At 45.8% G+C, this 16,864-nt stretch overlaps 1 protein-coding gene across 2 annotated transcripts in view; it reads right to left on the bottom strand.

Moving 5' to 3' along the window:
• Positions 1-5,371: 5,371 nt before the first annotated feature.
• The window catches only part of LOC139385170 (thyroid hormone receptor interactor 4), a 71,909-nt gene continuing 60,416 nt past the window's right edge, over positions 5,372-16,864 (bottom strand). For both annotated transcript variants that reach the window (XM_071130258.1, XM_071130259.1), the window contains one exon: positions 5,372-5,738. In XM_071130258.1, the coding sequence (XP_070986359.1) occupies positions 5,674-5,738 (65 nt within the window). In that variant the 3' untranslated portion in view covers positions 5,372-5,673. The remainder of the gene's footprint in view (positions 5,739-16,864) is intronic.

A 16,864-nucleotide genomic window follows, 5' to 3' on the forward strand; every position in this document is an offset into this window, starting at 1 on the left:
ACAGATAACCTTTCATGTTTACCCGCTTCAAACGGCTTAAAGAGATCCTCGCCCTCTCTCTGGCTGCTGCACGGTTTCCCCGGCAACAAGAATATGATAATGTTCCCTTTGACGTGACAGAAGGAATCATCTCACTAACAAACAGAGACAACAGGCACAGGGAGGCCTGGGGGGAAACTGAATTAATGGGCTCATTTTCACACAGAGCCAAAGCAGCAGTCAGCCACCGTCCTCCATCTTCCCATGCGTTCCCCGCTGGCAGGCACACTCATCCTCCCCCAAGGAGCAGCCAGTCTCCATTGGAAAGATAAATAACAGTCAGTGAATGAGCACAGTGGGGAGAGAGAGATCACTGATGACTCGCCCTTCAAGTCGCAGGCATTAGACCAGGCCCCTCTCTGTCTGTCTGCCTGACGTGCCAGCCAGAAACCCAAATGAACAAGCTGTGTCGACAGTGTAATATTTTTTCCCTTGCTGAAAAATGGCAAATCAATCAGTCATTTGGAATAACAGAGGCACCGGTTTCATTTGTGGAGTCTGATCTTCCATTACCACATTAAAGAGACACTGTGAGCCTTGAAGCTCACCCAGGGATGATAAACACTCTTTTAATTTAGGCATTGTTCTTACACAAAGTATGAATAATTTGAGCCAACAGCAAAACAAAAATGCACCTTTCTTTTTTGTCCACAACACTGCTTGTCACAACAATGGGATTGGTGATAAACATTAATTCATTTAGAAAGAAGAAAGAAAGGATAGATGATGGCTCAAATTCAGTCTGGCAAAGGAGAACGTGTTAATATGATAGATAGATGATAGATTAAAGAGAAACAAGCATGGGATCATGTACAGCATACACTGAAGATGAACAAGGCAGGGTTGGGATCAATTCCATTTCAATTCCAGTCATTTCAGGAAGTACACTAACATTCCAATTCTCTTCAATGCTTTTCAATGAGGAAACATTAGAATTAGAGTTTGAGTTTGGTTCACTTTTTGAATTGAAATGGGAATTGACCCCAACCCCTGGAACAAGATGTTCCAGATAGGAGTGAGAAGGTAATCAGCATACCTTGGTGATATACATGTACTTAATGACAGTTGAGCTGAACTACAACACCGTATCTGATTACAGGATGTCCTCACTGCGGTTGCTGTCTAAAAGGCATTGAGTGTGTCTCTAACCAAACAATGTAAATACTGTTTACTCCTGTCCTGGCCACATTAATCATACATTAAAGTACTATAATGGAGGGCTCAGAGGAGAATGTTACCTCTTCAGACTGGCACGATGTGTCTAAGATGGATGGAAACACTACAAATGAATCCAAGAGTGAGAATGCAGAAACCATGTGGCAGGTAGGCAAGGGCATTTTATCACAACAGCCACACATTGATTCCAGTACAGTCACGAGGAGACAACTGTGTATTCAATTTGATCTCCCTGACTGGCGGTGAAAAACACTTCAGAAGACGTTAACTACAGTTTTGGGATGGAGATGGCAGGGTGTTTCCTGTCCACCTCCGCTGTGGCTCTTTCTTTCCTTCTGTCTCTCCGCTGGCAAATTGCACCAATTATGCCATCTATCATTCCATCACAGGTTTTGAGGTTGAGTAAATGAATGAGAAAACGACCGTCTCTAGCTCCTGAAGTAAACAACAGCAGTGCTTTGCTTTCCCATCATGTTGCGATGATATGCTGATAGTCTCCTATAAATACATAGAGTGTAATACATACTTGACTAAGAACCCATCCCTGAGGCTTGAAAGATGGATCGCTACGTTTTTTCCCTTTGTAGTGCTTACAGAGAGCCTGGCTGTTCGCTAGACCAACCCATGTGACCCGATTTAGTTCTGATGACAGATTAGGTCCCAAATTGGAGTGACTCGTCTGGACAGACGTCTCTGCAGCTGACAGTAATACAATACAGTTCTGAAAAGCTCTATAAAAAGTCCCAGTAGGAAGCTTAGTGTGGAGAGTAGAAATGTCCAGGTATGATAATGGCGTTGATGTCCATATAGTATATCCTGCATATCTGCCTTGTATCTCTGCAAGTGGTTTAGATTCATTGTCAGGCAAAGAAGCGCTGCTTTGGCTATTGCATGCATAAAGGGGATACTATACCTGTACCATTTTGAGTAATCCCCATAGAATTTGACAATTGTTGCAGCTACTATCTTAGTTGGTCAGGTCAAAAGGGGCCAAGACAAATTGGGCCAGTTGAATTTGCCTGGTGATAAAGCCAATTTGTAATGGACACGTCCATAAGGTATAGATCAATGCTTCTGCACAGCTGTCGGATGTTCGGAAACCAATACCCATGATCAAGCGGAGCCGGAGGAGTTGTTCACTTGGGTTGGTGCACAGATTCACTTACCTTTGCCTGGCATGTATGTCTTTATACCCTGTTGTTTGGAGGTTTGGCTGACTTGTAGATCTGAGTATCTGCCGCGGACGGTGACTAGCTCAGGCCCGCCCTGGAGGTCAATCAGGTCGGCTCTCCAGCGGCATTCTCCATAACAGGAGAACGTCAGATATAAAAATGCTCTCCCTCTCCATCTTACACACTGACTTGCCTTTGGGGAGCCAGCCAGGCAGTTCGTTCAAAGGTTCATGTGCTTCACTTCCTCTGACTGGGCCTGCCTGCGACCTCCTGACTAACTGAAGCTGACGAGCCATGAGCCCCAATGCGGGCTGGGCAGATGAACACTGGAGCTGGCAGGCCACGGCTGCAGACAGGACTTCTGCTCTACTTAACAGCTTTATCAGCCAGTCTTACATCAAGGAATCCGTGGCATGCCGAACACACAGGCAATCAAGGGTGTGATGAGGAAATGATGCATTCCACACACAAGACCTTGGGAGGAGGGATTGGATGAGACAGAGAGCAGACAGTAACTGACAATCTGTGGTGGGTTTCACAAGTGGTGAACAAGTTTTGTTTTTTACTATGGAAAAAAAATCTTAGGTTTGTTTAGATGTTGGCAGCTTGAGAATACATTTCAGCCAATTTCAAGATGATTCAAAATACCATTCTCAACCATTTTGAAGACTATGAAGAATTTTAATTGAAGGTAAATTTTTCCAAAATAGGGGGGGCGGTTGACAACAGAGTAATGGATGACGCGCCACAAGCCGTTCCTGTGTTGCATTGTTCCCCAGTCGCCTCCTACAATTCCTCATTCCACATCCAAGCCTAGGGGGGAGGGATTTCCCCCAATCCCCTTCCCAATCACCCTTCAGTCATCAACACAAAAGACCTGCTGCTACCACTACTAGAGCCCACCCCAATGAATTCCATTTCAATTACATTCAAACATTCAAGTGAATATAATTGAAAAAGACCAATATGAACTAGTTGCTGCTACTTATGGCATATTAGTGCATTTATTGGATTGGAAATAATTGAATAGGAATTGGAACCCCCACTATAAAGCAGGTGGTCGCTGGGTGTCTTTAGCTCGTGAGAGGCCTGGGTGTAGCCCCCCTTATTCATAGCCTCAGGTAGTCATGTGTCTGTCCTCTCCCATTCAGGGAAGTGGATAACAGAGGGGGGGACGTGTGAAGTAGTTGCACTAGCATTAGCTTCAGGCAGGGGAGAGGGGAAAACTGCTGCTAGGAAGCTGGCGTGACTGAGAACAGGAAGAGAACAGGAAGTGCCGCTGCTGCTCACATTCCATCCTATTAGAGGCCATTCTCCTTTCAGAGAGCAGAGGACCGGGCCCTTTCTCATTATAATGTCTCACACTTGGCCCTTTGTTAAAACATCATTAGATCTCTCTGTCATTTTGCGCACGAGGAACGCCGTGAGTGATTTCAGTCGTGTTTATTTAAACATGCTTAGTGACATTGCAAATGTTTGAATGTCGGAATAACAGAAACAGGGCCTGTGTTTGTGTGAACCGGGTGTCTGTTGTTATCCAGTGAAAGCCCTGATCTGGTGGGGGAGGAAAGAAAGCCACCCACAAGGCAAGTAGCTGTCATCATTGATTCAGTCAGGCTGAAATTTGGAGAATTCTTGTACACCCTTGTGGGGGGGAACTTTTACAAAGGAGAGCTCTTACGCTCTCTGGGTGGCAAAGATGATTGGGAGGATTGGTGCAATTAGGTAGGCTCATGGTAAAGGCTGTCTATGGGAGGGCTGTGGCTTAATCTGCAACTCAAACAAGAGAAAATCTAGGCTAATCAATGGCCAATTACAATGCTAGGCATGGATACACAAACACATTACAACTTGCAATGGGTGTGTGAGGTGATTCATGGCAAAGAACCCCCTCGGGCAAGCAAGGGCTGAGTCAAACAACCACTCAAACAAAACATCTTGATGGAAATAACCACCGAGCTAAAGTGGTTAAAACACAAAGCACATAATTACCATGGATCGACACAAAAACAAATCACAACTTGTGAAAACAGCACACGCTTTGAAGAAAATGACAATTGAGTGACTTCTAGAAGGTGAGAAAGGTGCAAATCAGACTAAATAAGACTAATTTAATGGGCTCCAGCGCTGCTGGCTTTCAATGACTGTGCCTCTGTGTGGAGTCATGATGCTCGTTTAGCACCTTTGTTAATTTCCTATTGAGGTAAAGACACACTCCTGTCACCAAGAGGACACTCAATCCCACCGAGGGCCAGCCTGACATGACTTCAAGAGGCCTGCTTCTGACAGCTATATAATGGAGAGAGAACAGGAACTTAATCGCTTGTGGCCAATTGGTCCGTCAGTCACCACGGAATTCCATGTTCGGCCTCCACCGTCATTACATCTGAAAGGAGTGCTTTTTTCTGGAAAGAGTTCTATTTCACAAATGTACAAAAAATGCGTGGTGATGGTTGAGTGGGATGACTGATAGGACAAGAGAGCAAGTTTGGTGCTATGGTTGACCTTTCTTTCAGTCATCTTCTAGTTTGGATTTCCCCTCTCATTATAGATGGGTTAGCTGACAACGTCATGAGACGATGTCTCCATGGTGTACAAGTCAGCGGGGTGTTGTGATTATGGATGGCCAGGTTGCTAGCAAGAATGACAAGAAACTACCATGCAGGGAATTGTAAGTGGCTCGTTTCAGCTCGTTTTATCTTGTTCTTCTTCTGTTTTGACTGATTTCATGTCAATATGGCAACAAACAAAAAAAATAGCTGGCTAGCTAACCAACAACTGTAACAGCGTATTTGAAAGACAAGTGCTCATTGTGCAAATGTATTTATGTTTTCAATAAACATTGTAGACAAAATATACTGTAGCTTACAAGCGGTCAAAAATCTAAGCCAACCCCATCTGTTTTGCCCCATATTTGCAAACGCATCGGTTTTGTTGCTAAACCACCAACCTGTCTACGGTCAAAATAAAATAAAAGACAGAAATTACATTTCAACATTGTTTATTGCAGAAAATACAACTGTTCAAGAGTACACAGTATAGAATGTAGAGAACCTGGTAATAACTTTCCTGTGTGGTGAATGTCTGCTTAGTCGTTGTCCTTAGACTGTAAATGCCTTGAGAGGATGCCATGTATAGCCAGTGTGTCCATATTTATGTTTTGCTGGAACTCCTTATAAAACACAGTAGTCAGAACATGACCAACTCTGGATGTTCTCATCAATCTCCGCCTCTCCTCCAGCTGGTCCACACTCTCTCTTTGCTTTCTCGCTCTCTCTCGCCAACGTCACACGGCCGCCGACGGAACCAGTCCCATCTTCGCACCCCTATGATATTGACTCTCCAGCTTGACTGTGAAAGGGGGAAAGCAGAGAGGAAGGGAGGGGGGAGGAGAGAGGGAAGAGAGGGAGGAAGGAATGAATCAAAGCACCATCAAAGGGACAGAATGACCTTTCAGAGAGCTCAAGGCCTGCTGATTAGAGGCGTCCGGGGCAGATAGGAGGGAGAAGGCCAGCGAGGCTGTTTATCCTGCTGCTACCACAGACTAGCCTTCAGCTTTTTGTTCTGGTACATCTAGTCAAGTCTTTCTAGGCTACATCACACTACACGTATAACTAGGTCTAATAAGCCCCTGCTTATACTGGCCATTTGGAGAGAACCATTCCTATACGAGGTGGCTTACTTTTAAGAAATATGGCCAATATACTACGGCTAAGTGCTGTTCTTATGCACAACGCAATGAGGAGTGCCTGGATACAGCCCTTAGCCGTGGTATATTGGCCATATGCCACAAACCCTCGAGGTGCCTTATCGCTATTATAAACTGGTTACCAACGTAATTAGAGCAGTAAAAATACATGTTTTGTCATACCCGTGGTATACGGTCTGATATACCACGGCTGTCAGCCAAACAGCATTCATGGCTTGAACCACCCAGTTCATAATTAAGAATATATACTGGATGGTTATCAGAATGGGGATCAATTCCTTTGCAGTGGAAAATCAATAAAAATGGTTAAATATTTGATAAGTGTCCTCACAGGGCGCTAGGCTACTACGGTGACAGCATATTACATTCAAAGGACCATCAATACAGAGCATAGTGTTAACCCAGCTTTACACCACTGACTGACTTCCTAATAGGCTTTATGGACCAGTCAAAGTGGCAAAGAACCCGCCCATACATACACTAACGTGCCTCATAACCTGCAATGGAGGAGATAAGAGCCTAATAGAAGCTTTCCATAGGTCTTTGACACTATCAATTCAAGACATGTCCGGCAGATCCTGTCCCTTCCTCCATTGCAAACATGAGTCTGATTGCTTTTCTGAAGTATATCTGAGTAGTGAGTACCAGCCTTTTCTCATCCTACCCAACCATTTCAGGTTACAGTCGTCCACTAGAATCTGTCTAAGCAGACTTTCCTCTTTGGGTGACGACAGGGCTCAATATGACTGCTGCTGGCAAGGATAGATTGTACAAAACAGCAGCAGAGTCTTATGTTGAAGTAGGCCTAGTTGTATGACTGGATTATTTGAACAGCCAAGACTTTGACACCAATCAGGACCGCAGCATAGTCATGATATCTTGTAATCGCAGGTTAAGCAATGTTTACTAGTTAGCTTGTTAACACAAACAAGCTAAGCAGTTGAAAGCCAACCCTGGGCCAGTTGCAGATGGCACTCTGTGCAGAAAACTCTCAAGTTAATCTGCAATGGCAGGCCAGCAGCCAGGTGGCCTAGTGGTTAAGAGCGTTGGAGGGTTAGTGTAGTGTTTTAACCCTGGTTCTGTTTCTCTCCAGGTGGGTACAGTCGATGGTTCGAATCTGTCGATGTGCCCTTGAGCAAGGCACTTGACCCTAATTGCTCCTGTAAATTGCTCTGGATAAGAGCGTCTCCTACATCACAAAAATGTTAATGTAGCAGCGGCTGTTTGACCTAGAAAGCTCTGTGGATATTCAAGCGGCACAACAAGTATCAAGAGCTGGCTGTACGCTGGTCTCCGCTTTGTAGGCCCTCTGGTGACATTGAACTCTTTGCAAGTCTTGAATTGGCATTTGCGTTGCTCCTAGCATGGCTATTTCTCAGCAGTACTTATTCATTGCCGTATCGAAGCCATCTGGGAGTTGAGCTCCAACATAGCCCATCCATTTCTTCTTCATTCAACCAGTCACCTGGCTCTATATTTAACATAACCCTACCTATTTATTCTCAAAGCCCTTGCAAAACGTTAATACTGTAGCTAGTGCCGAAATGAGCATCTCTATTCCCCCAACAGAGGTCATTCACACCACATAGGACCCTCAAGCAATCCCTGGCCACTACAAGCCATATTAGGTTAGATGATCTGTGTGGAAGCAGCAGTTAACAGTTAAACACATTGTAATCTAGCACGGCGGAGCCCAGAAACACTCTATTCAGACAGTTAGCACCGAGGTTGGTTTTCCAAGGGGCTGAGGCAGGACAAACATGATGTATGTATAACAGGCAGCAGTGGTTGTCAACTCGGTTTGTTTTTCTATCTGTCTCGTCACATTAGAGCTCAACTCCATGCCCTGGTTGTGGCTGTGTAAGCACGGTGTTAAGGAGAAGTGCTGTTTGCTCACCATTTCCAAACTTGCCTCAAATACTGACATGTATTATTTGTGTGTCTCTCTGTTATGCCTGGAGCCAAATCTCCACAGCAAAGGGAGTGCCTCTGGATTCTGGCAACTAGCTACAAATACAGTGGTTGCCCAAGTGACAATCTTGAATGCTTGAGAATGTTTATGTCACAAACCAATGCCCTGCACCACACAGAGGACTTTGTTTCTGGCCTGAGTAAAAATAAAATTTTCCCTGAAGTTGTGTACATACTGTACATCTCACATGCATTCTTGCAGAAAAATTGTGTTTTTGCATTGGCTAATCCACACCAGGTGACTGGTTTTAACAGAACATGTACACTAGTTTCACTCATACCAAATCAAGAATAGTATTTGACTGCTTCTTTGCCTCAATATAAAATCAACTAGAATTTCCCCCCTAAACGACTTACCATGACCCCCACGGAGAGAAACAACAAGCCAGACAAGGCAAGCTGATAGTTCACTTGTCAAGTGCGTAATTAAGAGTTAGCGTTTGGCCAGCTCGGCTGATTGTGTCTGGGAAGTGCTAATGCCAGCTCAGTCTAGTTCCTCTCTGTTAATGGCTGGAGGGGCTGCTGAGTGGGCTGCTGAGCAACAGCATTTCAGAGTGGATGCTGAAAGAGTGAGATGGGGAGAAGAGAGAGAGCAAGAGAAAGGGAGACAGAGAGAAAGGGCAAGCGATATAGAGACAGAAAGAGAGAGGCTGTCACATCGATCGGTGAGACAATTTCCCATTGATTGCTGGTCTGTTTGGGGGCTGCTGTAGAGAGGTTTATTACCCACACACTACAGCTGGGGAGGCCCAATAATAGGTGCAGTGTGTCTGCAGAGGGCTAGAGCTACATCATCAAGCCTGTAGAATACACCCCTATTTGAGCGCACACACACACATTATGTTCTTCTATCCTCATGGGGACCTACAATTCATTTCCATTTAAATCATATTTTCCCTACATCTGAACCTTAACCCAAACTCCCAACCCTGTTTACTCTAATTGCAACCCTTCACCTAAGCTTTAAACAGCCTTATGGACAGACAGTTGATATGTGGCCACACCCCACACTACTATTCCTTATGGACAGACAGTTGATATGTGGCCACACCCCACACTACTATTCCTTATGGACAGACAGTTGATATGTGGCCACACCCCACACTACTATTCCTTATGGACAGACAGTTGATATGTGGCCACACCCCACACTACTATTCCTTATGGACAGACAGTTGATATGTGGCCACACCCCACACTACTATTCCTTATGGACAGACAGTTGATATGTGGCCACACCCCACACTACTATTCCTTATGGACAGACAGTTGATATGTGGCCACACCCCACACTACTATTCCTTATGGACAGACAGTTGATATGTGGCCACACCCCACACTACTATTCCTTATGGACAGACAGTTGATATGTGGCCACACCTCACACTACTATTCCTTATGGACATACAGTTGATATGTGGCCACACCCCACACTACTATTCCTTATGGACAGACAGTTGATATGTGGCCACACCCCACACTACTATTGCTTATGGACATACAGTTGATATGTGGCCACACCCCACACTACTATTCCTTATGGACAGACAGTTGATATGTGGCCACACCTCACACTACTATTCCTTATGGACATACAGTTGATATGTGGCCACACCCCACACTACTATTCCTTATGGACAGACAGTTGATATGTGGCCACACCCCACACTACTATTGCTTATGGACATACAGTTGATATGTGGCCACACCCCACACTACTATTCCTTATGGACATACAGTTGATATGTGGCCACACCCCACACTACTATTCCTTATGAACAGACAGTTGATATGTGGCCACACCCCACACTACTATTCCTTATGGACAGACAGTTGATATGTGGCCACACCCCACACTACTATTCCTTATGGACAGACAGTTGATATGTGGCCACACCCCACACTACTATTCTGACCCTATAGTATACACACACTGTTCTCATTACAGCCCGATGGGAAGGAGCCCAATACGTTTCTGATAAACATTCACATCCAGCCTCAGAACCCAAGAGATGGAGCCAAGAGGTCTGTCTGTATACTACTACCCTGTAATGGAGGACCATTGACAACCGCACCAATTAAACACAATGGCCTTGAGATGATCATAAACACTGAAAGGCAACACTTCACTGTCGATTGAGGGATAATGGAATAATTCTAGGCGTAAACAAGGAATAATGGATATCCGATATGCCAATCAATGAATCAACTAGGGAGCTCTTTGTATTCATACCTTGTATTGGAGAATGATAATCCCCATTCACTAAGGTGATTTATGATTGCTATGCAAATATAACCAAAGCTTGATACACTCAGACTACAGGCAATTACTCCACACCAACAGAGGATTGTGATGAGGACGAGGAGAGTAAAAGCATACAAATGCATTATTATATTTATTAACCTTTATTTAACTAGGCAAGTCAGTTAAGAACAAATTCTTATTTACAAGCATGGCCTATTAAAGAATAGTCTATATTCTAATGTTGCTTGGCAATACAACCGGGCATGAGAATACCCAGGGGATAAATCTATGTGTTGATTGGGCCTAAAGCCAGGGCATGGGGATGACACTATGGCATCCATCTTGTTTCTGTTTTTTCCAATAGAGCTCGTACTCAGTGAGCCTCAAGAGAATCCCTACATGCCAGACCGAGACTACATCTCCTGGCTCTACACTGACTACTGCAGCCAAGTGGATGTGTACACATCATTCAGCAGGAGGGAGGGGTAAAAGAAAGAAACCTGCCTGGATTCTCATCCCGGTGTTAGTCACACCTAATTTATATTCTCTTCCTCAGCCCTGGCTGCTAGATTTACAAGTGGAGGTTGTACTGCTGTGTGAGTCGACTAGCAGGCAGGCAGCTTCCCCTTGGAGGATCTCTCTCCCTCTCTCTCTCTCTCTCTCTCTCTCTCTCTCTCTCCATTCTCCCCCTCAAGCTGTTTTCACAGACACCGAGGGGCTGAAATGGCTGAGTGATTTCTACTGCTGCTGTTGCTGCAGCGCTGCTTTAGTCAGGCACACAACAGGCTAGGCTAACCGGGCCAGCAGCCTGAGTCTGGCAGGTTAGCTACCCACGCTCTGTCTTTTGCCCTTCCCTTCCTAACCTGCCAGACTCAGGCTGCCGGCCCGGACAGTGCGTGGGTAGCTAGCGACTCCGAGGCAGGGTGACAGCGTGTTTACGCCGCTGTCCCAAATAGGGGCTGACGCTCCGTCGATTGCACCTGCTACCACGCACCTTGCCTGGGGAGTGGGTGGTGGGTTCAGGTGGGTTGGAAGGAGGGGAAGTGAGACAATAATGAGATAGAGAGGAATAGAAAAGTGCTTTGTGGAATCATGTTTAACAATTCTCCTGGAGGTTTACCCTGATACATGGGGGAGCTAAAGCCAATGAAAGTGAATGAGCCGAAATGGAGGGAATCAGTCTGGCTGCCATGTGTGGCGTCCATGTTTCTTCTATGACTTCATCATCGTATTAATCCTGCTTCACAGCATCTCTTTCCAGGAGATTGTCCAGAAAAATGTCTGATCAACTCTTATGAAAACACCATGTTCAAATTAGTTGGTTTAAATAATCAAGAAGCGTTTCTGGCCACTTCCAGAATGGACATGTTTAAGGGGGAAAGAGGGAGGGAGAGAAGGAGGGAGCACATTCTGGTCTAATAACTCTATAACCTACTCACATAACATTGACTGGGGGTTTTCCAGTGAAAAATCTCCCAGTGACAAGGGTCACCCATACTAATGTGCCCCAACTGAGGGAAACAGATTCCTCCTGTGTACATGAGTAATTCCAGTAAGGAGCCAGCTCCCCAGTGGTTATCAATCACCCTGGGCTCTTACAGTGAGAGCCAGAGCGACTGGTGCAGCAGCGACGCAGTGTGTTAGATACAGTGGGATCACGCTTGCGCTAACGCTGAATCACCACCGACCTCGTGTGACATGAACGCCCCCCAAGGCAATGCTGCTGCAGCGAGGGCACGCGTCCAGAAGACATTTCATTCGTTTCGCATTAGCTTCGATCGTGGCACTCTCGTTAACGCAAAGTGCCGTCGCTAAAATCCCCATGTCTCCTCAGGTAGTCAAATGCCTCAGAAACATTGGCCCCGGTATAAAAATCATCAAATCAGCTAAACTGCTGAGGGGGCAACACAAATGAATCTTTTGTATTATTTCAATCATAATAAGACATTGATATAACTTGAGTGGCATATCACAATGCCTGTATTAAAGTTGTAATGACATACTGCCCCATCATGGTGGATCAGGACGCTGTGTTTATATTCAACCCTCTTCTCATGGTAAGTGACAATCATTTTGTAATGAATTAAAAGAAGTCAAATATTCAATCAAAATTGTTCTATTTTTCTCTGTGTGTTAATAAACCGGTCATAAGAATAGGGTCAGTGGTGAAGTCCTGCAGGGACAGCTTTCTTTTGATGTATATTTCACATCTCTGTACACCACTGCAAATACAGAGAGCCCAAAGAAACAGCAGGACGGGCTTTAGCGATAGGCGTGTGTTTACGCTGGGTTTCTAGACAGAGACTTCGTTCCCCTGCAGCCCCAATGTCAAAGAGACAAAATATCAACAGGAACCTCTTTCTAACAGCCACTGAGGGACTCTGAAAAAGTCAATACTGCTGGTTATTAAAAACAGGTTCTTATAAAGAAGCCTGTTGACTGCCCACATCTAATTAGAATGGAAATGTAGCGTGGGCTTTGAATGGATCACTGGGGATAGACATTGGCATTTAGATGATGTTATGTCGGGACTAGATTACTGATGACACGGTATTTTGGGGAGATAGTCTTATCAGCAAAGCCTCTGAAATAAGCTAATTGTATCTCGGCATTGACGGTAAGGGGCTGTCATTGGTCTATCATTGGGGATTTGGAGAGGGGTTATACACACATGTACAAACACACACACACACACACACCAACCTTCAGAATGCTTGGGTGTGTGTGTAGACCTATTCTCTTGTCTATACATCAGTTTATTTTGAGAGAAACAATCAAATCCTTTATCAGGGGCATAAGTCAAGAACAGAACAGTCAAGACCAAACAGAGAGTCCCAGAGAGAGAGAGAGAGAGAGTCTCAGAGAGAGAGAGTCTCAAAGAGAGAGTCTCAGAGAGAGAGAGTCCCAGAGAGAGAGAGTCTCAGAGAGAGAGAGAGAGAGAGTCTCAAAGAGAGAGTCTCAGAGAGAGAGTCTCAGAGAGAGAGTCTCAGAGAGAGAGAGACTCAGAGAGAGACTCAGAGAACAAAAGAGAAGAAAGGGGAGAGAGTCTCAGAGAGAGAGAGAGAAGAGAGATAGGGAGAGGGGTAGAGAGAGCAGAGGGGGGAATACGTTTATGCTGATCTAGTGCTCTGCATTCTGAGGAGGCTGCATTTGCATATCAGTGCAGCAGAGCAGAGGGAGAAATGTGTCAGCGTTGACAGCAAGCTGAATATCTTAAACCTTCACTGACACCCCTGCAGGCGCTCTCTCAGGCTCCCTCTGATACACACACACACACACACACACACACACACACACACACACACACACACACACACACACACACACACACACACACACACACACACCAGGTGGGAGGATTGCTGTGTTCCCACGTGACTGTGTACAGTAGCGTTTGTTTAACGGTCAGCTCAAGTGCAAGGCTCATCTCTGGGGAAAAGCCCCGGTGAAGTGTCTCCATGCACACGGAGACATCTGTGGGTGTGAAACCGAGAGAGTAAGCTAGAGACATAACAAGAGAAACATTATGTAGTCGTGACCTAAATCCCCACAGTAGCTTATTTCCCTCTATAGCTTGGTTTATAAATATAACATGACTTTTTACCTACACAGGGATGAATATTTGGGTTGCTCCACTACCACAACAAAACTATTAATAGATATATACACTGTTGTCATGACATGCACACATGGCTTTAAAAGGACCAATGGCGAGGAGAAAGAGGAGCAATGCTTTGTATCCAACACCAGCCCCAGTTCATGTTAACTCAGCAACCATCCTCCATACAGTGCCTCTGTGTTCCCACTCTGGTGAGAGTACTGTAGGAGCACTACACTGCTAGCTAAACAATGTCCAATGTCCCGTATCTAAGCATCTTATCTATTCAATCCCATTATATTCATCTGACGGCCATTTCTCAAATGACTCTCTTACAGCTCTCACATTGTTTGTTACCCATTTGAGCTATGAAAACTTTGGTAATTGAAATGTCCGTCAAAAGATGGTCTCGCTTGCTGACGATTTACGCGCATGCGACTGACGATTGATAAAAGAGGCCCATTGTGTTGGCGAGATGTTGTTGGTGCCAATGAATGACAACTTAAAGTAGACTAGAGAACATGTAATTCTAGTTTTTGAAGTTTTGACAGTTATAAGCAGACACAGGGGAATGTGTTTTTCTGACAGTCACACCCCAGGATATTCTATCTCCTCTGAGCTGTCTAATATGACGTCCGAGACTGATGACGGACTGATGTGTTTCAGAGCACAATTCAACACTTTCTCTGAGCCTCGTCAACGGCTTAAAAAAACAACACTTCTGACATCATTTAATACCCATATTTCTGACTAGAAATGTCAAGATGTTCTTCTGACCAGTCTATTACAGTACAGTAGCTTGCCCTTTTTAAAGGAGTCAGTGGTATTTGTGAATATGACATTGCTGCTAACAGGAAGATCAAGGGGTCTGGTTAAGTTGTCCATTTAGCTCAAGGTTATGTTAGCCCAAGGTTACGATGCAGTCTCCAGGGGCTGTGAATGTCCATGTCTGTGTTCAGAGTGGGGAGTGCAGTGTTGATGGGCCTGCCAATCTCCATTCAGGCTACTGATTGGTGGGAGAGGGCAGTGTGTGTAAAGAGGGGGGGGGGAGTGGTTAACACTGTGGCCAGGCTCCTTGGCATGCTGGAGGCACGATGACATTGATCTGCCGGGCCCCTTCCATCCCTCTCCATGAAGAGGTAACTGGATTGTTAATAAAAATGGAAATTGAGCCATGCTGCTATCACACACACACACACACACACACACACACTACCAGCAGCTAGCGTCTCACCTTCCCCACCCTACCTTCCTCACCCCTACCTCCCACAGAGCTGTCTTGGTGACATTTAAACGACTGGACCAATTCAAAGCCTACCACCTCCCTATGTCCTCCCCTAGATACTACTACATTCCTCTGTTCCTCAGGCAGCAGACTAACACATCAAATGCCTGCATGGCTATGAAATGGATAGGGAGAGGTGGGGGAGGGGAAGAGGAAACCGACAGGGGGTAATAAAGCCCTTTCTGATTAACGGTTTGCTGTTATGTTTCCTATTGAAACACTTAAGAGGGTTAACAATTAAATGCAGGCTTTGGTGGGGGGTTGCTAATGATGGAAAACGTGTCACAACACACAACTAGCGCCCTCATATTCCTGTTTGGAAAAGCATTACTTCCCATCACACAAATCAGTAGAAACTGAAGCCGTAAGAATTCTTTCTTGGCAACCAAAATGACCTTTTCAGATCGTGCCATTTCAAGACGTTTTCCCCCCTACTTAACGTGATACTGGTAACCTCATCACGACATCCCACTGGCATCACCCCAAGAAATGGGAGCAGCAGAGGCGAGCGGTCGGACTGAGGACCCTTCATTTTAAAAAAGCGAGCGGCGTAATACGAAATCAATCTGACCCACCCCACCGACCCGCTCCCCGTCGTTATTCCTTAGCAACAACGCAGGCTTACCCACCGGCCAGCTCCCCGTCGTTATTCCTTAGCAACAGAGCAGACTTACCCACCGGCCAGCTCCCCGTCGTTATTCCTTAGCAACAGAGCAGACTTACCCACCGGCCAGCTCCCCGTCGTTATTCCTTAGCAACAGAGCAGACTTACCCACCGGCCAGCTCCCCGTTGTTATTCCTTAGCAACAACGCAGGCTTACCCACCGGCCAGCTCCCCGTCGCTATTCCTTAGCAACAGAGCAGACTTACCCACCGGCCAGCTCCCCGTCGCTATTCCTTAGCAACAACGCAGGCTTACCCACCGGCCAGCTCCCCGTCGCTATTCCTTAGCAACAGAGCAGACTTACCCACCGGCCAGCTCCCCGTCGTTATTCCTTAGCAACAGAGCAGACTTACCCACCGGCCAGCTCCCCGTCGTTATTCCTTAGCAACAGAGCAGACTTACCCACCGGCCAGCTCCCCGTCGTTATTCCTTAGCAACAACGCAGGCTTACCCACCGGCCAGCTCCCCGTCGCTATTCCTTAGCAACAACGCAGGCTTACCCACCGGCCAGCTCCCCGTCGCTATTCCTTAGCAACAACGCAGGCTTACCCACCGGTCAGCTCCCTGTCGCTATTCCTTAGCAACAACGCAGATTTACCCACCGGCCAGCTCCCCATCGTTATTCCTTAGCAACAACGAAGGCTTACCCACCGGCCAGCTCCCCGTCGTTATTCCTTAGCAACAGAGCAGACTTACCCACCGGCCAGCTCCCCGTCGTTATTCCTTAGCAACAACGAAGGCTTACCCCCCGGCCAGCTCCCCGTCGTTATTCCTTAGCAACAGAGCAGACTTACCCACCATCTTACCCATCAGCAGCTATTGATTTCTTTTAGGAGAAGGTGGGGTATCTAAATTGGTCAAAATGTTCAAAATGTTATTTTATGGAGCTCTTTGGGGCTAACAGCAGGTCTGAGCCAGAGATTGATTAGTTCTACTGGACACAGTGTGACCTCCAAAAGATAAGAAGCAATTATGGCTCTGAGAGGCTTTTCCAGCAGCGGTGCT

Source organism: Oncorhynchus clarkii, chromosome 26, assembly GCF_045791955.1.
Source record: "Oncorhynchus clarkii lewisi isolate Uvic-CL-2024 chromosome 26, UVic_Ocla_1.0, whole genome shotgun sequence".
NCBI classification, from domain to species: domain Eukaryota; kingdom Metazoa; phylum Chordata; class Actinopteri; order Salmoniformes; family Salmonidae; genus Oncorhynchus; species Oncorhynchus clarkii.